Source organism: Physcomitrium patens, chromosome 25, assembly GCF_059467195.1.
Source record: "Physcomitrium patens ecotype Gransden chromosome 25, ASM5946719v1, whole genome shotgun sequence".
NCBI classification, from domain to species: domain Eukaryota; kingdom Viridiplantae; phylum Streptophyta; class Bryopsida; order Funariales; family Funariaceae; genus Physcomitrium; species Physcomitrium patens.
The window spans coordinates 7,052,676-7,067,620 of NC_143434.1; the positions used below are offsets into that span (position 1 = coordinate 7,052,676).

Consider the following 14,945-nt stretch of genomic DNA (forward strand, 5'->3'; position numbering starts at 1 on the left):
TTATTAACTAGATTGCATTATATATATACATATACATACAAATATATATTATATTATCAAAATATAATATTAATTTATTTAAATTTAGAATCTTACAATAATTTTAGTAATAAAGTTGTACTTAAATTTTTATTTTTTTATTGAATTAAAAAAAAAATCGTATAAATTCTTATAGAATTATGCTTATTAAAACCATGATATTTGTGTGATCTTATTTTATTTTATTTTAATTCGTTTTCATAATATATATATATATTTATTTTTGTTTATTTATTTGTTTATTTTTTTTCCTATTATTAAATTTAAATTTGTGTGATATCAATAAAATTTCTTTTTATAATATTTAATTATATATATTTATTTTGATTAAATCTTATACTTTATATTGTCATATATTAATAAGTAGCTTTAATATATGCTTCTAAACCACAATAAAAGCAACTAATGCTAGTTTATGGTATTATTTTTTTTAATAATGAAATTAAAATAATTTTAATTATCAAATTTTCACATTTTTTTATTTTAAGTTATTAAAATTCTAAGATGTATGATTATTTTGACATAAATATAGTATAAATATTAGAATAAACAAAGTAATAATGCAGAATTAAAATATATAGCATACAAATACTTTGTAAATAAAAAAGAGCAGTGTTTTTTTGTGTGCATCTATCCAAACAATAATACATCTATTTATTCATTCATTTATCATGCAATTATACAAATTCTTATCATATTTGTAAAAAAAGAAAAAAGTCAAAATCTAAATACAGTTTTGCTAAAGAAAAAATTCACAAAATGGAGATGGTAATATCATTTGGCATGACTAAAAGACTTATTCTATAGCTCTATGGTTTGACATTGTCAATAGGTAGAGTCTTGCATAACATCTCGTTTTGCTGAAAGAAGCAACAACACAAGGCACTTTAAAACATCAATTGAGACATAATTTATATATATATATATATATATATATATTATTCCATATAACTAAAAATAAAATAAAATTTCACTAAAATAAATGATTAGTTAAAAAATTGTGTTGGAAATGTCATTGAAGCTACTTTTTCTTCTAAAGAAACATTAAATATGTCATTAATGATACAAAACACTCTCCTTTTATATGAAAAATTTCACCCTTTTGTATTTGTATTTGTATTTTTTTTTCTCACATATACTTCTCAACAAGACCAAAAGAAATACATTGCAACAATACCCCTACTTTTTCTTCAATGCACCAGAAAACATTCTTTCAATAAAAACCAAAAACATCCAAAACGTGAGATACATTTATACATCTGCATTGATAGAACGGTGTTATGATTATAAATATAATTATGTGATAAGAATGACACAAGTATTGAGTAATTCTCGATAACATTGTCTTGCAATGGAATACATTGTTTCAAAATTATTACACACCAATAGTTTGCATGAAAATATTCTCTCCTAAGCAAAAGCCCCAATACAAGTATAGTACGTAGGTGTTTATAAGAATGGAGAGATATCACACACAGTGTCCAGAATGGGTGACCAGAATGGACATCAATCTGAGGGACAGTGAGAGTCTGCGGAGGAGGAGGGGCAGAGGGAAGCTGCAATAGCAAAGTTAAGCAAAGCAAAGGAAGAAGAAGGGATTCAATTCCCACTTCACTGCACTTCACTTCACACTTCACTTCACTGTATGCAACAAACAGGAATTGAAAGGGTGCGATGACGGTGCTTGTGGATCCTCCTCACCCTTCATGGCCATGTGGGTCCTTGCTTACTTGCTGGGTTGTTCTCGTTTCGGAGGTGATCCATGCTGCTGCAGCTTCATCTTGGGACTCTAGCACTGGACGTTGTTGTTGTTGTTGTTGTTGCTGATTTTTCAGTTGTGAAGGAGAGTTGCAAGGGCCGAGATGAGCAAGGCCGGGGAGATGCAGCTGGCGGATGGGATTCTCATGAATTTGCCTGAGCATCCTGATCAACAACTTGAGATCGCGCAACAGATCACTCGCTTTGCTGTTTCTGGCCGTGTTGCGAATCTGGAGGGGGAGCTGGATTGTTTGACGCTGAAGCTCGTGGAGAAAGCGGCTATCGTTGAGGACCTTCAGGCACGAGTTTCTGCGGTGGAGAGCATGTTGGGTGGGATAACTGCCAAGCTGGCCGTTGCTTTGCAGGATCAGGTGCCCACTCTGGCATGGTAGGATTATTCGGTTTTGGATGCTCCGTTTGTGACAGTTCAGGGCTTGCCAAATTTGTGAACTGATAAGTGAGTGTACAGTTCATGATCGAGTTTTTACATTGGAACATGTAATGGGTTACAAATCAATCTGGAGTGAGAGATTTTTGAACTGAGGACTCTTCCGAGAGCATCGGCTACAACATATTATGTTGCATTCAGGCTAAATTAGCGGAGGTTAAGGATGCGCTTGCAGATCAAATGAAAACATTGATGTGCCAAGTTTCGGTGGTAAACCCAGTGCCATCAGATAAATAAACCAAACTCATGTATGCTATTCATTACTTGCAGGGATTATGAAACACAGGCTGCAATACGTCGTTTAAACTCTTCAAACCTGATCCCGTGATCGTCATGCCGTGTGCAGTCCGTCGATATCAGCCGTTGAAAGACAATTAGCTAAAGCGCAGCATTTTATAATAGAGATATTGGTCGGGTTTCAATGAAGTTGGTTATTTACTCTGAAAAGTGTGTCTCGCAGTTGGATGATTTCAAGAAGGCTGTAGTCCGATCTTTGGGGCCGAATTCAGATTTTGATGACAATCCAGTAATTGCCAAATTAACAAGCCTTAAACTAATTGCATGCTCTGAATTAACACAGAGAGGTTTCTGTTGTCATTAACGTAGTTTCTGATTACAGGGTGACGCTACATATGCATACGCGCCAGAAGCATCAGCGTCCACATACTGTTCATCAGAAAAATCCCTTCTCCAACTGCCATTAATCATGTCGAAAAGCACAGAACCTCCTACACCGACGAAAAGAAAGCGTAAGCCTTCTTCTCTTCGCGAATCATGGGTCACAATCTAGGTCATTTGTTGTAAAGCATGTTCTACCCTCTCAGCGGTTTTACTCATAGACGCACAAATGGCAATTGAAAAGTCGGCTTCTATTTTGATCCCATCGTATTATATCCGTGTAGTAGAAATACACCAACCTTATCTATAAGCCAGTGATTTCTGTATCGTCATGCGTATCAGTACCTAGTCAATTCAACTTTAAAAAAAAAAATTGATTTGGATACTGACCGTCTTGGTGATCACTGCGATCAGAGCAAGGGCAATATTCATGCATGATGCTTACCTCCCAGGATTCCCCTCGGGATTCTGCAAAAGGTGAAGAATCTGGTAAGGCTATGGAAGACGGTATGTTCATACCCAATCCTCATATTGTGCACAGTCCACTTGTAGTTGCTGCTTCTTTGAACCATAATCCGTTACTGTTGCAGTCAACTCGTACATTCGTGTCAGTGAAGAATATAATAAAACATGATGCATTTAATTTTTTTGATAGATAAGTGGACTGATAATTATAAGTCTGCGGGCGCAATCTCTGAAAAGAGTCAGTGGGAGTGTCCTCTGACCCCTCGCCTACCATCAGACACAGGACCAGGTAACATATATGGAAGTTCACATGTTCTGTGAGATATTGTTTTCCTGATTAGGGTCAAGGAGACACTTATTGAAGGGCCCATTTTGTTCGCATTTGAGATGAACATTTACATGATTTAGTATAGAGAATCAATTGCAATCAAAACCCTCTTCTATGATGAGCATACTTTCTTTGCGAACATAACCCCCCTGATCCTTTGTATTTGGTATTTCCTTACAGCAAAATCACGACGGATTGACGGTAAAGAAGTCTTCCGGCGTGCCAGGTGGGGAGCCACCATGACCAGTATAGAACTTTGTATTACATCTTTTTGTCAATTTTAGTTTTTAGTTTTTTGACAACTCTACAACTTTCTGCAAAAGATGATTTTTTATTGAGACCTAATTGCATTCCCTCTAAGAATTTATGCAGCAGTGGAATATCAGTTTGTTTTTGTTTTTGTTTTTTTTTAATGTATTGTCAGTCAGTTTCGGGGCGTTGAATTGATTAGCAATAACCCGTCTGAAAGTCAGTCATGTATGCAAGACTAGCAAATTTTTAGGCTTGTAAGTGAATTCGTCTAATCCTCAGCCAAATACAATCCAGGGCGCGTTGGACTTGTGAACAATTTAGTGACTTCTTAAACAACATCAGGGAGGTGAACGCGCTTCGAAGGGCTGAGGAGGTGAGTCAAGCAATGTCCAACATGGTTAAACTTCAGTTTGTGGGTACCAACTGTGTCACAAGTATGTTTTGATCATTTCTGAGTCGGTTCACTATCATTGTTTAGGATATTGAGAGGCTTCTTAAGAGTTTGTAATCATCTGTGTGTCTGTTTTCACAGAGTCTGTTCATTCAATACTTACCCATATAAAAAGTACTGCCAAAAGCAAGGGTGGGCATAAAAAACTGCATTGAAAGCATCAGTTACTTCTGAGTTAATGCATCGACGAGATGCAGTGATTGTCGATTAAAGTCATAACCTACACCACACTTGTGAAGTTTCTCGTATGTGCTTCAAGCAGAGCAGCATATGCATACAATGTAGTTCCTCAGTGTCAACTGTATGGCCTGAATCCTCCAAACTGGAACTGCCCACCTGCGAACTGCCGAGTTTACACTCGATAAGTGATGGTTGATCAGGCTCTAGAGCTATCTTCGGGCGTATTCCACCCAAACACCTTCAGTTGCAAAACGCATTCACCACCCAACTCCGGAGACTGGGTCATCATGTCAGGAATCAGATAAGTAGCTGATCTCATCATGCTCAACTCTTTTGGGTGCTCTTGAGTTCTAGTTCTCAACCAAATCATGTTCTACGTATAATGTCGATGATTCTTGACGGTAATCCCTTGAACTTGAAGTTCGACGTATGTCAGATTATGATAATCATGGCTCTATTGCACACTGCTTTGTTTATCCATGGATTCAACTACTATACCAATCCCTTTTAGTAGGAACACCACTTAGCGGATGATTTGTGCAAAAATCCAACTAGGATGGAATCCTGCAAATGCTGAGTGTGCAGAAGAAGTCAATAGGAAGTACTAAATGGAAAAAAGCAGAGGAAAAAATAAAATAAAATGCTTGATTATATTTACATACACATATTGAAATCTATTTAGAATTACTTTTTCATTTCTTTTCTTTTCTTTTTCACTTATTTCTGTTTTATTTTATTTACTCAACAATATTGTACATCTGAATCATATTGAGTTGGATTGTAATAGAAAAAGAAGTAAATATGTGTGTATGTAGAGAATATTTTTAAAATCATATCTAATGTAGGATATTAAAGATTATATGTGGAAAGAAAGCAATTAGTAGTTTTTATTTTTAGAGATAAGCAAACCAGTTAATGGATTTTTATCAAAAATGAAATAATACTTTACTATGAATAGTTAAAATGTTGAACTGATAATCAAATATTAGAAAAAGTTACTAAAAAAGTCTTAAGAAAATGTCGCAAAAATAGATCCAAAGAAATAAAACAATGAAATAGACAATTATGATTACTCTTGACCACACAAAGAAAGCCAAAGGTACAAAACAATTGCCATAGAATTAAAGGTAAGATTTTTTAAAAAATAAAGATATTTTCCAATGAAAAAAAAACAAGAAAAGAGAAGCTAACTAAAACCATCAAATAAGTAATGAAGATTTGGAGACAGATAAAAAAAAACACAAACAAATTATAGAATTTAAAAAAACATAAAATTTGGCATTATCGTCAATAAATAAGTAGACACGTAGGAATAACAGAAGTAAAAACAAAATGTAAAGCAAAATGTATTAAAAAAAATTAATTATGTATGTAGAAGTTTTTAAAAAGTAATTGAAATATTCTACAATCATGATTTTTTTTTCAATATTTTAAATATTTAAAAAATGCTTACTGTTTTTAAATAATATTTAAGCATAATAATCAAATATCCACTAATAAAATTTGATTAATTTTTAACTTTAACTTTTTTTAATTATATTCATTTTCATGGTGTACATACATACATACATAAATAATAAATAAACAAAGAAATATTTTTCTAACAAAATAAAAATTATCATAAACTAATATGTTGATAATTACAATGTGTTGGTTTCATGAGGTGTCTTTTTTAGTAGTCCTTTATCCTTCAAACTCTTGTCCAATATACAATTGCATTGTATTATCTACTTATTTTGGACTTTCAAGAAAAATCAACAACAAATCATTCACCAATCTGTTATATTTCCATCTAACACCATCAAATAAGAATTATCAATCAAATAATTACTTTTATTTATCTATTACTTCTATTCTATTACAACATCAATCCAAAACAATAAAAATTATGTTTAATAAGTTAATATATATTTAATAATTTAATAAGTTAATATATATTTAATAATTTAATAAGTTAATATATATTCAATAATTTAAATTATTAAATTATCAATTTAATATGTTTAATAATTTAATAAGTTAATATAGTCAAATCAAATCTTTATATTTCATGGGAACTTTCAACAAACTTGTTTTACAGAATTTTGTTAAGAGATTTTTCTAACACACACCATGTATTTTAATTGCACTGACAAGATTTTTAATAAAAAAATCCTTTGTTGAGTTTGAAAAGAACCACCGTATCATACAACATACTAGAGCAGTTATATCATACATTGATTTTTCATGAAGGATTTCCACATGACAACAAGCCTTCCAAATTGATTGCTCCTCTGGCAACGTTCGGGGGAATAGTAAATACTGCACTTCAATACCCAAGGAAACAGACTTCTAGGTCTGATGAAGAGAAAATAGGCAGGTGTGTGACACTTCATCATCAATCAAAAGAATATTGCATGAAGAAACCCACCATAATTCATTTTATTCTCTATGTGATTGTCCGAAACTGTGACTTGTTGCTTCTTCACTGTCAAAAGGTGTACCTGGAGCCGGTGTACATGAAGCTACACCCACTGCATGAAGTTATCAGCTCAATGTCAACTCTGCCAAACTTGGAGGAGTGTATAAGTTGCATGTTCTAATGCAGTGACTGGAATTTTAAGCACCAATTGGGGGGGGCATTCCAGGGTCCGGATTCGCTCCGGAGGGTGTGTAGTCCACCGAAACCTCTTGCTCCTGAAAGTGGGTCCACACATTGGACTCGTTTTTGTTTTCCAACGGAGAAGTCGGCACCTGCCAATCCAAGCTACACAACTGAGATGCGTGATTTTTGTTATGACACTTTATACTCAGTAACAGTGCAAGTGGGTTTAGAGCATTGGGATTTTTATTTTTATTTTTATTTTTATCATACCACTTTGTCATCGCCGATCTTCGACTCCTCTAACATAGCTCCATTGGCACTTGTCGTAGCTAGCAAATACCTAGTGCCTGGCCCAACACAGATGTAACACATAATCGCTATGCATTACAGACTCAAGCGCAATACATTGTATTCAGTGAGCCTTGAGCGGATCTTATCTGGACTTCACGAGTCCTTCATACACTTTTGTTCAAAAATCAAATAGCTCTGCAGGTATCATTACTAACAAGAAGAGCCATTCCACACATGGCTCGCATGGGGCCACAGCATGAAACCGAAACAACTCGCCAGAAAGTGCTAGAAACTAGAGAATCAATCAGTACAGTAGCTGCAATCCGGTCACATGAGCATCCCAGTGAAAGTAAGATCTCGTCCGATCAGTATTAAACGAACTTCAAAAGCAACCAGGTTATGGAAACCGGTGAATGCGAACCGAAGTTGTTTTCTCCCTAGAGACAAGATGAATAACAAGTCCGCAGCAGGATCCTGAAGAGCTCACCTGTTGAACGAAGACTTGGAGCAGCGGCATCACAGTGCGGCATCGCCAGGAAAACCGCAACTAACAAGCACAACAGCAGTTGGGTCTGTCCCCACACCATTTCAGCTGCTGGAAATGGACCTCCTTCAACAACAGCAACATCCACATTCTGCACAGTCAATGTTTGCCGAACTCAGAGTGTAAGCAAAGAGAGTGCTAAAGCTGGTCCAATTCTGCAACTGAAGGGAGCACATGGCACACTTTTCTTATGTAAGCGACGTCCTCATCAATGTTCATAGTCCCACACATTATCACCTGATGCACCAATAGCAGCTACGAATCACCACATGAAAAGCAAATGTGCGTCTCCATCAACCCCCCTCCCCGAACTCTGACAACTACATCCAGCTTGATGCCTTAACGCAGACCTCAATTTGAGCAGCTTTCTGGGAACAATGCATCATGGGTTTCTAAACAAGGGAAAGCACACAAATATAACAAAACATAAAAACAAAGGACAAACAATGCGGCTGCAGTGTAATTGAGACGAGAACCAGTGAAGATAATCTTGGGGATGGAAGGGACATGGCAATGTCAGATGGGGAAATTATTAGCTACTTGTGGGTAGTGTTGGCACTTTTGTGAGCAAAACCACCACCTCATTTGAAACCCAAACCCACTTCGTTGATTCACTGCCCCACAGCCTTCACAGAAAAAAAGACTGGATTAGCTTATTACTTGATGACAACCCAAATTGACCCCTTTTTTTTTTTTTTTTTTTTTTTTACTTTTTTCTTTTATAAATTCAAAATACCAAAATGCAAAGTTGGAGGGATGAATTGGGATAAATTTACCATGAGAAGTGATATTCTTCAAATCACTAGCTGAAGACCTAATTAAGAGTTGAATTTTGTAGAATATTTTAAGTCCACCATTGAATTTGTAGGTTTCAAAAATATGAAGGTAGGTCAAACCAAAACTTTCAAAATCCTACCAATTTACAAAGTCAACTCAAATTTTAAAATGGTCAAACTTTTAATATTTACAAATTTGATTATTTCTAGAACAATTTAGTGACATTTTTTGAATGAACAATCAACAAATAGATCCAAATGTCTTCTCAAAACTTTTAAAAATCATTCTATAAAAAAAATCAAAGCTCTAAATCAAAAGTCAAAGTTACCATATCTTGCAAACTAAAAATTTGTAGTACATGTTATTTATACCATTAAAATTTTAGACAATAAAAATAGATGGAACGAGGGAGAAGAGTTAATTCAATTCAAAATCAAAAAATAAGAAAATAAAAAATTAGACACAACCATATAATTCTAAAATCTAAAATCCAAAATCCAAAATTTTTAAATTCCACCACTTGATTTTTAGAAGCTTAAAATACAAGGATAGGTCAAACAAAAACTTACAAAATCTAAGCCATTTGCAAAGTCAAATCAAAATTCAAAATAGTCAAATCCTTCATATTTTCAAATCTATACACTTTTAGAACAATTCAATGACACATTTGGAATGAACAAGCTCCAAATAGATCCAATAGTGTTTTCTAAACTTTCAAAAATGTTTATATCAAAAGTTAAAACCTTAAAGACCAAATCAAAGTTGGTATATCTTACAAACTAAGAACTTATAGAGCAAGTTATTTAAACTATTAGAATTGCTGATGGCAAAAATGAAATAGAAGATGGTTTTTCAAGTCAAAATCAATAAATAAACAAGTCAAAAAATCAACACACATGTAATCCTAATTGTAAAATCTTAAACTTTAATTTTAATAATTAAATATAAACTATTATTTTTAAAAAGAAATATACAAAACCATCTATAATAATTATATCTATAACTTACTAAGACTCCAATTTAATGACTCTTTGCTTTACAAAACTCTTTTAACTTATAAAAAATATTTAATTGTAATAAATATTTAGATCATCAAATAAAATTTATAATCTTAGTATTTTTATATCCAAACAATATTAAAGGTTTGTTTTTAATAATATCACTAATTTAGATATATTGGTAGAATTAACAGTAGATAAAGTCAAAATTAAAAAAATAAAGATGCAGGTATCAATGCAAAATGCATCTTTTTTATTATGTATGCAAGAAATTGAAGTTGTAGGTGCAAATGAAAATGCCTTATTATCTTAGATTTGGTAGTGACATCCAACATCTAGTCACCATGCCAAGTTAATATTCTTAGAGCATCAAAAGCAACTTAGCAACTTCTTGATTGCAATAAATTTGTAATAATATGTTGGATGTTTTTCTAGAGGGAATTATTGCACTTACATAATACTTATTTAATACTTATAGTGTAATTACTTAATAATCAAATAATTTTCATATAATATTCAAATACTTATAAAAAATATACTATTTTTTTATATATATAGAAATAAACTAGGCTATTGTAAATGTGTACAAATTGATTGCAATCAATTTGTATTTATTACAATCAACTTAGCAACTTGTTGATTACAATAAATTATTAGAAATTTGACAAATTGATCTCAAACCAACATAGTTTTTAACTTTATTACTTAAAGTTCTCGAACAATATATTGAAATAGATTGACACACATTGTATATTGTGCATCAAAAAATAAAATAAATATAAAAAATTATTTAAAAAATATATAATAATTATAAATATAATGCCATTTTTTTATAATTTAAAAATTTTAAAAATATCTTCAACTAATTACATGTAAAATTTTTATTCAAAAATATTATTGAATATAGAAAAAAATACTTATGTTTTTTTAAAAAAAATATAATTTAAAAGAATAAATATAAAAATAGAAAATGGATATTTTGTAAGATATAATCAGCTCTTATTATAATGAACCTTGTTAAAGTCAACTTTGGATTATAATCAACCTTATAACCCAAAGCTTCAATTTTATAAAATAATATGTTTTATAAATAATAATGTATTAATTTTTTTATTGAATACATTTTAGTTATAAATAATATTTCATAACAAAAAAAGATCTCTTTTATTTTCCTAACAAAACAAGTAAGATTAATTATCAAGTTTAAAATAAAAAAATATTTGCTAATCATGGTTTCAATAATAATTTCAAAAAGGTGCTCCTATCAAAAAAGGCATTCATAACCTAATTAATATGTACGATAAATTGTTGTCAAATATGTTGGTAACTATCCATTTTCAATCCTAGAATAAATATTCTCAATTATAATATGTTTACAATTTCTTGAACAAATAAAGATTTGTCTTGTTTTACTATGTTTCTTTCATTAAACCAGATTTATATATATATATATATATATATATATAGAGTGAGAGAAAAAACAAGAAACAATAGCCATCTCTAGTTGAAGTTGATAATACTAATAAGGAATTTTTAATAATAACAATAGAGTTGATATAATAGTGCTATCTGTACGGAAACATAACAGAGCTTATTCGTGTGAAGCAAGAGGTCAAGAAACTACTCTTTCATTTACGTTTCTAATCCACAAAAGAAAGAAACCGGAAAATCTTGTTCCGTGACATATGCATCAATCTCAATGGTATGGTCACCAGATATTTGTCAACGACGCACCCAAAAAGCCTTCTAATATACATATCTCGGCAATGTTCTCAACCCAAACTGCATGCTGATAAGCGAACAGCAGTCACACACTCAAAGTACACACCATGTACACTATTGCTTTCCTTGCGATACCAAGGTACCATAAATGAGCGTTAGTGGGCTCATCGATCTTACACAGTGCTTGTTTTACCCTGATCAATCTTTCTTCTCTCTCCTCCTCTGAGCATCCTGTAGTATTTTGTCATAATTTCCTGAGTACTCTTGGACACTAAATGCGTACTGCTGCAAAATCGCGAATCCCACCATCTCCACGCATACAAAAATATTTTGATAGGCTTCCTCTATTTGGTTGATTTCCAGCCAAATGTGCTCGGCCCGAATTATACCTGCTGCTGCTAGCAACTGCAATGCCACTCCCTGGAAAATGAAAAGTAGACGGGTGTTAAATATTAAGCACTTGTCCATAACAGAATAGATGCAGACATAATAACAATAACTCAAACTAGTGCACGCTAGTCCAAATGACACAATATCTCTGTAGTTGGTAAATGGATCCAGAAACTTTACCTGCCAGAAAGAGAAGAAAACGACACCTTTGATGCACAGAATTTTGGCAAGGGGATTGTGGGGGGCTAGCTCGGCATGAAACAAATGATAAAATACAACAAGCGAGTACATCGCCAGAGATACTGAGACATTCAGGACGAGTGTTACAGTCCATGAGATGAGGCCCTCATACAAACCCATCCACTCCAAGAATATGACAAGAACAGACAACAGTGGCCGCAGAATGACAAACTGCCACGTCCAATCTTGAAGCCGTTTCAATGATTTCACATCACACTTCTCTTCTTTTGACTGCAAGAAGCCATAAAAAATACAGTTATATCAATAGAGTGCAACACTTTGCTTCCAACGAAGTCCGGGTACAAATCCCTATTTTAGTACACAAAGATACAAGTATATGACTCAAATCTCCACAAAATGTCTTCAGAAGAGGGGATGAGTACCACAAACAATGTCATTGGAAAGCTGTGGTGGATGGCGCGTCCTTTGATCTCATCTGGAACAACACGCTTGGATGTAGATATACCCACATATTCATACATCAGGTTCAAAAATGACGCAATTACCTGCACATATCATTGACATCAGAAGTAAACGCTTGTGAGGACCAAAACATTCCATAAGAATCTTGTGCCATTCTGTTGCAGCTAGCCTAAACATCTGGTGAAGCCTTTATCAAAGCATAAAAGGACGATATTCTCTGGACTCTCAACATACACTTGAAAAATGGAGAACATCATCTTCAACAGAGTGAAATCAAGTAGACAAGAGCAGCAGAGAAACGCAAGAGCAAAAAATAAGATATTGATGATAACAACAGGCTTGTCATTTCAATCTAATTTCATGAATGCGCGCAAGGAACACATGGCACACACCAGAGTTGTGTCCTATCTAACCTCATCTAACTCAAGATTCAGACTGTTATTAAGCTGCTTATGTAACTCTTATGATCGAAAAAATGACAGAATTCTAGACTAGTTGATGCAAATCCATCTCGTCCGTATGCCATGGAATATCACGAATGCAGTTCAAAAAAATTAACAAAAAAGTCGAAAAAGTCGAAAAAAGTCGAAAAAAAAAAAGAAAAACACGCAGACAGCATTAGAGAGGAATAAAACCACGGACAAGAGCTTCATAACACTCTTTGATCGACTCCAGAAAAGTGAAAAAAATCTCGCTGCCTTGAATTTGCGCCAGGCCGAAGAAAGACGTCACGGCATAGATAGGCGCCATCAAGATAATGATAATGATGAGCTTCTGCTGAGCCCGATTGTTCCAGTAAAAAAGATGCTGTCCAACCAGCTGCGACGTGAAATGCATCGACGCTATCGTGCACATCCCTGCTCCCAGCAGCGTTAGGGTTCGCACATCCATTGACTTGAAATCCATGGCTTCTGACTCTCTCGCTTCAACACTGCTCCAAGCCAAAATTGACAAAAAAACGCTCCTCCGAATTCGCCCACTCTCAGGAACCGTCGCAGCTCCGCTGCATCATCCTCTGCGTCGATCCCGCTTGGCTATGGCCACAACCAATTAACGAGAGCTTTCAAATCTCGGACAACAAGCTTCGAAGAAGAGCAGTGGAGCATGACTTGTAAGACGCAGAGTGTTTGTTGCCCGGATGGCTTCCCTTTTGCTTCATCGTCTGCAATTTCCTCGTGTAAGTTTGGATGAAGGATGAATCGTCCGGGATTCATCTGAGGATATTCTATCCATCCTCGTGACGAACGGAGTGCCTCTGCGAATGGATGACTATCGTTGATGAAAATAACGCGACGACTTCGTGGTCATCCATCTCCTCTCTGTTAAATATCAACATCAAATTCTTGGAAAATAATTATATGTATATATATATATATATATATATATAGAGGACTCATGAGATTTTATATAAGTATTTATAATAATTATTTATAATGTATGATCTTTATAAATACTCATATAAAAATTTGGAAGTATGATTCATTATAAATATAAGTATTTATAATAAGTATTTATAATATATGATCTTTAGCAAGATACATTATAAATACTTATATAATTTGGAGGTCTCATGAGATTTTTATATTTTATTTTTAATAAATTATTTGCAAAAATAAGATTTACTTGCTTGTGTTCATTCATCTTAACATCCAAAAATCCATGGGTCCATACAAATATTGCTAAATAGTACAACTCCATGCCTTGGTTTAACATAATACTTCCAAATTATATAAGTATTTATAATGTATCTTGCTCAAGAATCTTCCACTTTCTCTTTGCATTTTCCAAGTCAAAAACAACTCAAGGGTGTAGATATGTTAGCTTTGTTGTTTTCGAATTGGCCGTGAATTGCTTTTGTTGTCGCCCAATGTTTATGTTGCTGGAATAGTGTCACGCCTGCTGCGGGTTACTGTTTTCAATGTTTGAACACAAAGTGTGCAGTCCTGCAAATTCTTTGGGTATTATTCGTCGCACGTTTATGTTTAACTAGATGTGCTGTGTTGTGTTCTTCCAAAATCATATGACTTGCACACGGAGAGAAGTGAAGGTTGAAAGTTCACCTGTTTTGGGTTCTGTTTGATGATTAAACAAGAGCAGTAGATTTCACCAGATGTAATTTTTTAAGGAATTTTGGGTTGTTTTGTGTGTTTGTCGTTGAAATATAAGCATTACGATTTGGTTGTTTGATATTCAATTCATGAAAATGTTATGCAAACAAATGAATGTTAGGGAGGTATGTAGGTTATTTTCTACTTTAATGGATTTTTTCTGTGGGTGTAGCACATGTTTGTTAGCAAAAGTATGCATAAAATTGAATTAATGAAAAGATGCTGATTTTAACATCAGATTGGAAAATAATGTAGATTTTTTTTATATTAAGATTATTTTATACTATCCTAAGTTTAAAAAAGAGATTCTTGTAGATTGAAGTAATATT

At 33.5% G+C, this 14,945-nt stretch overlaps 3 protein-coding genes across 8 annotated transcripts; 1 reads left to right on the top strand and 2 right to left on the bottom strand.

The window, feature by feature from the left end:
- Nucleotides 1-1,410: 1,410 nt before the first annotated feature.
- On the top strand, nucleotides 1,411-5,202 carry LOC112277296 (uncharacterized protein At4g15545). Of its 5 annotated transcripts, none has more exons than XM_073531269.2 (9): nucleotides 1,415-2,168; nucleotides 2,387-2,455; nucleotides 2,706-2,771; nucleotides 2,865-2,994; nucleotides 3,278-3,352; nucleotides 3,519-3,617; nucleotides 3,837-3,882; nucleotides 4,203-4,281; nucleotides 4,622-4,761. In XM_073531269.2, exons 1-9 carry the CDS (start codon nucleotides 1,902-1,904, stop codon nucleotides 4,733-4,735), a joined length of 945 nt encoding a protein of 314 aa, XP_073387370.1. In that variant the 5' UTR covers nucleotides 1,415-1,901; the 3' UTR covers nucleotides 4,736-4,761. The 5 variants fall into 5 exon arrangements, with proteins under 5 accessions (XP_073387371.1, XP_073387373.1, XP_073387372.1 ...); XM_024509433.3 differs by having other exon boundaries at nucleotides 1,427-2,168; nucleotides 4,740-5,202; XM_073531270.2 differs by lacking the exon at nucleotides 2,706-2,771 and having other exon boundaries at nucleotides 1,411-2,168.
- Nucleotides 5,203-6,936: 1,734 nt separating this feature from the next.
- LOC112277521 (uncharacterized) lies at nucleotides 6,937-8,498 on the bottom strand. Of its 2 annotated transcripts, XM_073531410.2 has the most exons (4): nucleotides 8,196-8,498; nucleotides 7,902-8,049; nucleotides 7,394-7,470; nucleotides 6,937-7,272 (listed from the first exon to the last, which is right to left on the bottom strand). In XM_073531410.2, exons 2-4 carry the CDS (start codon nucleotides 7,999-8,001, stop codon nucleotides 7,138-7,140), a joined length of 312 nt encoding a protein of 103 aa, XP_073387511.1. In that variant the 5' UTR covers nucleotides 8,002-8,049; nucleotides 8,196-8,498; the 3' UTR covers nucleotides 6,937-7,137. The 2 variants fall into 2 exon arrangements, with proteins under 2 accessions (XP_073387511.1, XP_024365735.1); XM_024509967.3 differs by lacking the exon at nucleotides 8,196-8,498 and having other exon boundaries at nucleotides 7,902-8,184.
- A 2,736-nt stretch (nucleotides 8,499-11,234) lies between these two features.
- LOC112277605 (uncharacterized) lies at nucleotides 11,235-13,622 on the bottom strand. Its single transcript, XM_024510148.3, has 4 exons — nucleotides 13,151-13,622; nucleotides 12,469-12,591; nucleotides 12,026-12,316; nucleotides 11,235-11,875 (listed from the first exon to the last, which is right to left on the bottom strand). The coding sequence occupies exons 1-4, from the start codon at nucleotides 13,412-13,414 to the stop codon at nucleotides 11,654-11,656; spliced, it is 900 nt and encodes a 299-aa protein (XP_024365916.1). The 5' UTR covers nucleotides 13,415-13,622; the 3' UTR covers nucleotides 11,235-11,653.
- Nucleotides 13,623-14,945: the final 1,323 nt, after the last annotated feature.

Excerpts from the sequence above, each read along its gene's own strand:
- LOC112277296 (XM_073531269.2), top strand. The coding sequence starts at position 1,902 with ATGAGCAAGGCCGGGGAGATGCAGCTGGCGGATGGGATTCTCATGAAT. Across the intron at positions 2,456-2,705 it reads TGATGTGCCAAGTTTCGGTG|TTGGATGATTTCAAGAAGGC; the intron begins GTAAACCCAGTG and ends TGTGTCTCGCAG. Across the intron at positions 3,618-3,836 it reads ACCATCAGACACAGGACCAG|CAAAATCACGACGGATTGAC; the intron begins GTAACATATATG and ends ATTTCCTTACAG.
- LOC112277521 (XM_073531410.2), bottom strand. The coding sequence starts at position 8,001 with ATGGTGTGGGGACAGACCCAACTGCTGTTGTGCTTGTTAGTTGCGGTT. Across the intron at positions 7,471-7,901 it reads TCCAAGTCTTCGTTCAACAG|GCACTAGGTATTTGCTAGCT; the intron begins GTGAGCTCTTCA and ends GTGTTGGGCCAG. Across the intron at positions 7,273-7,393 it reads AGATCGGCGATGACAAAGTG|GTGCCGACTTCTCCGTTGGA; the intron begins GTATGATAAAAA and ends TTGGATTGGCAG.
- LOC112277605 (XM_024510148.3), bottom strand. The coding sequence starts at position 13,414 with ATGGATTTCAAGTCAATGGATGTGCGAACCCTAACGCTGCTGGGAGCA. Across the intron at positions 12,317-12,468 it reads TTCCAATGACATTGTTTGTG|TCAAAAGAAGAGAAGTGTGA; the intron begins GTACTCATCCCC and ends GGCTTCTTGCAG. Across the intron at positions 11,876-12,025 it reads TTTTCTTCTCTTTCTGGCAG|GGAGTGGCATTGCAGTTGCT; the intron begins GTAAAGTTTCTG and ends TTCATTTTCCAG.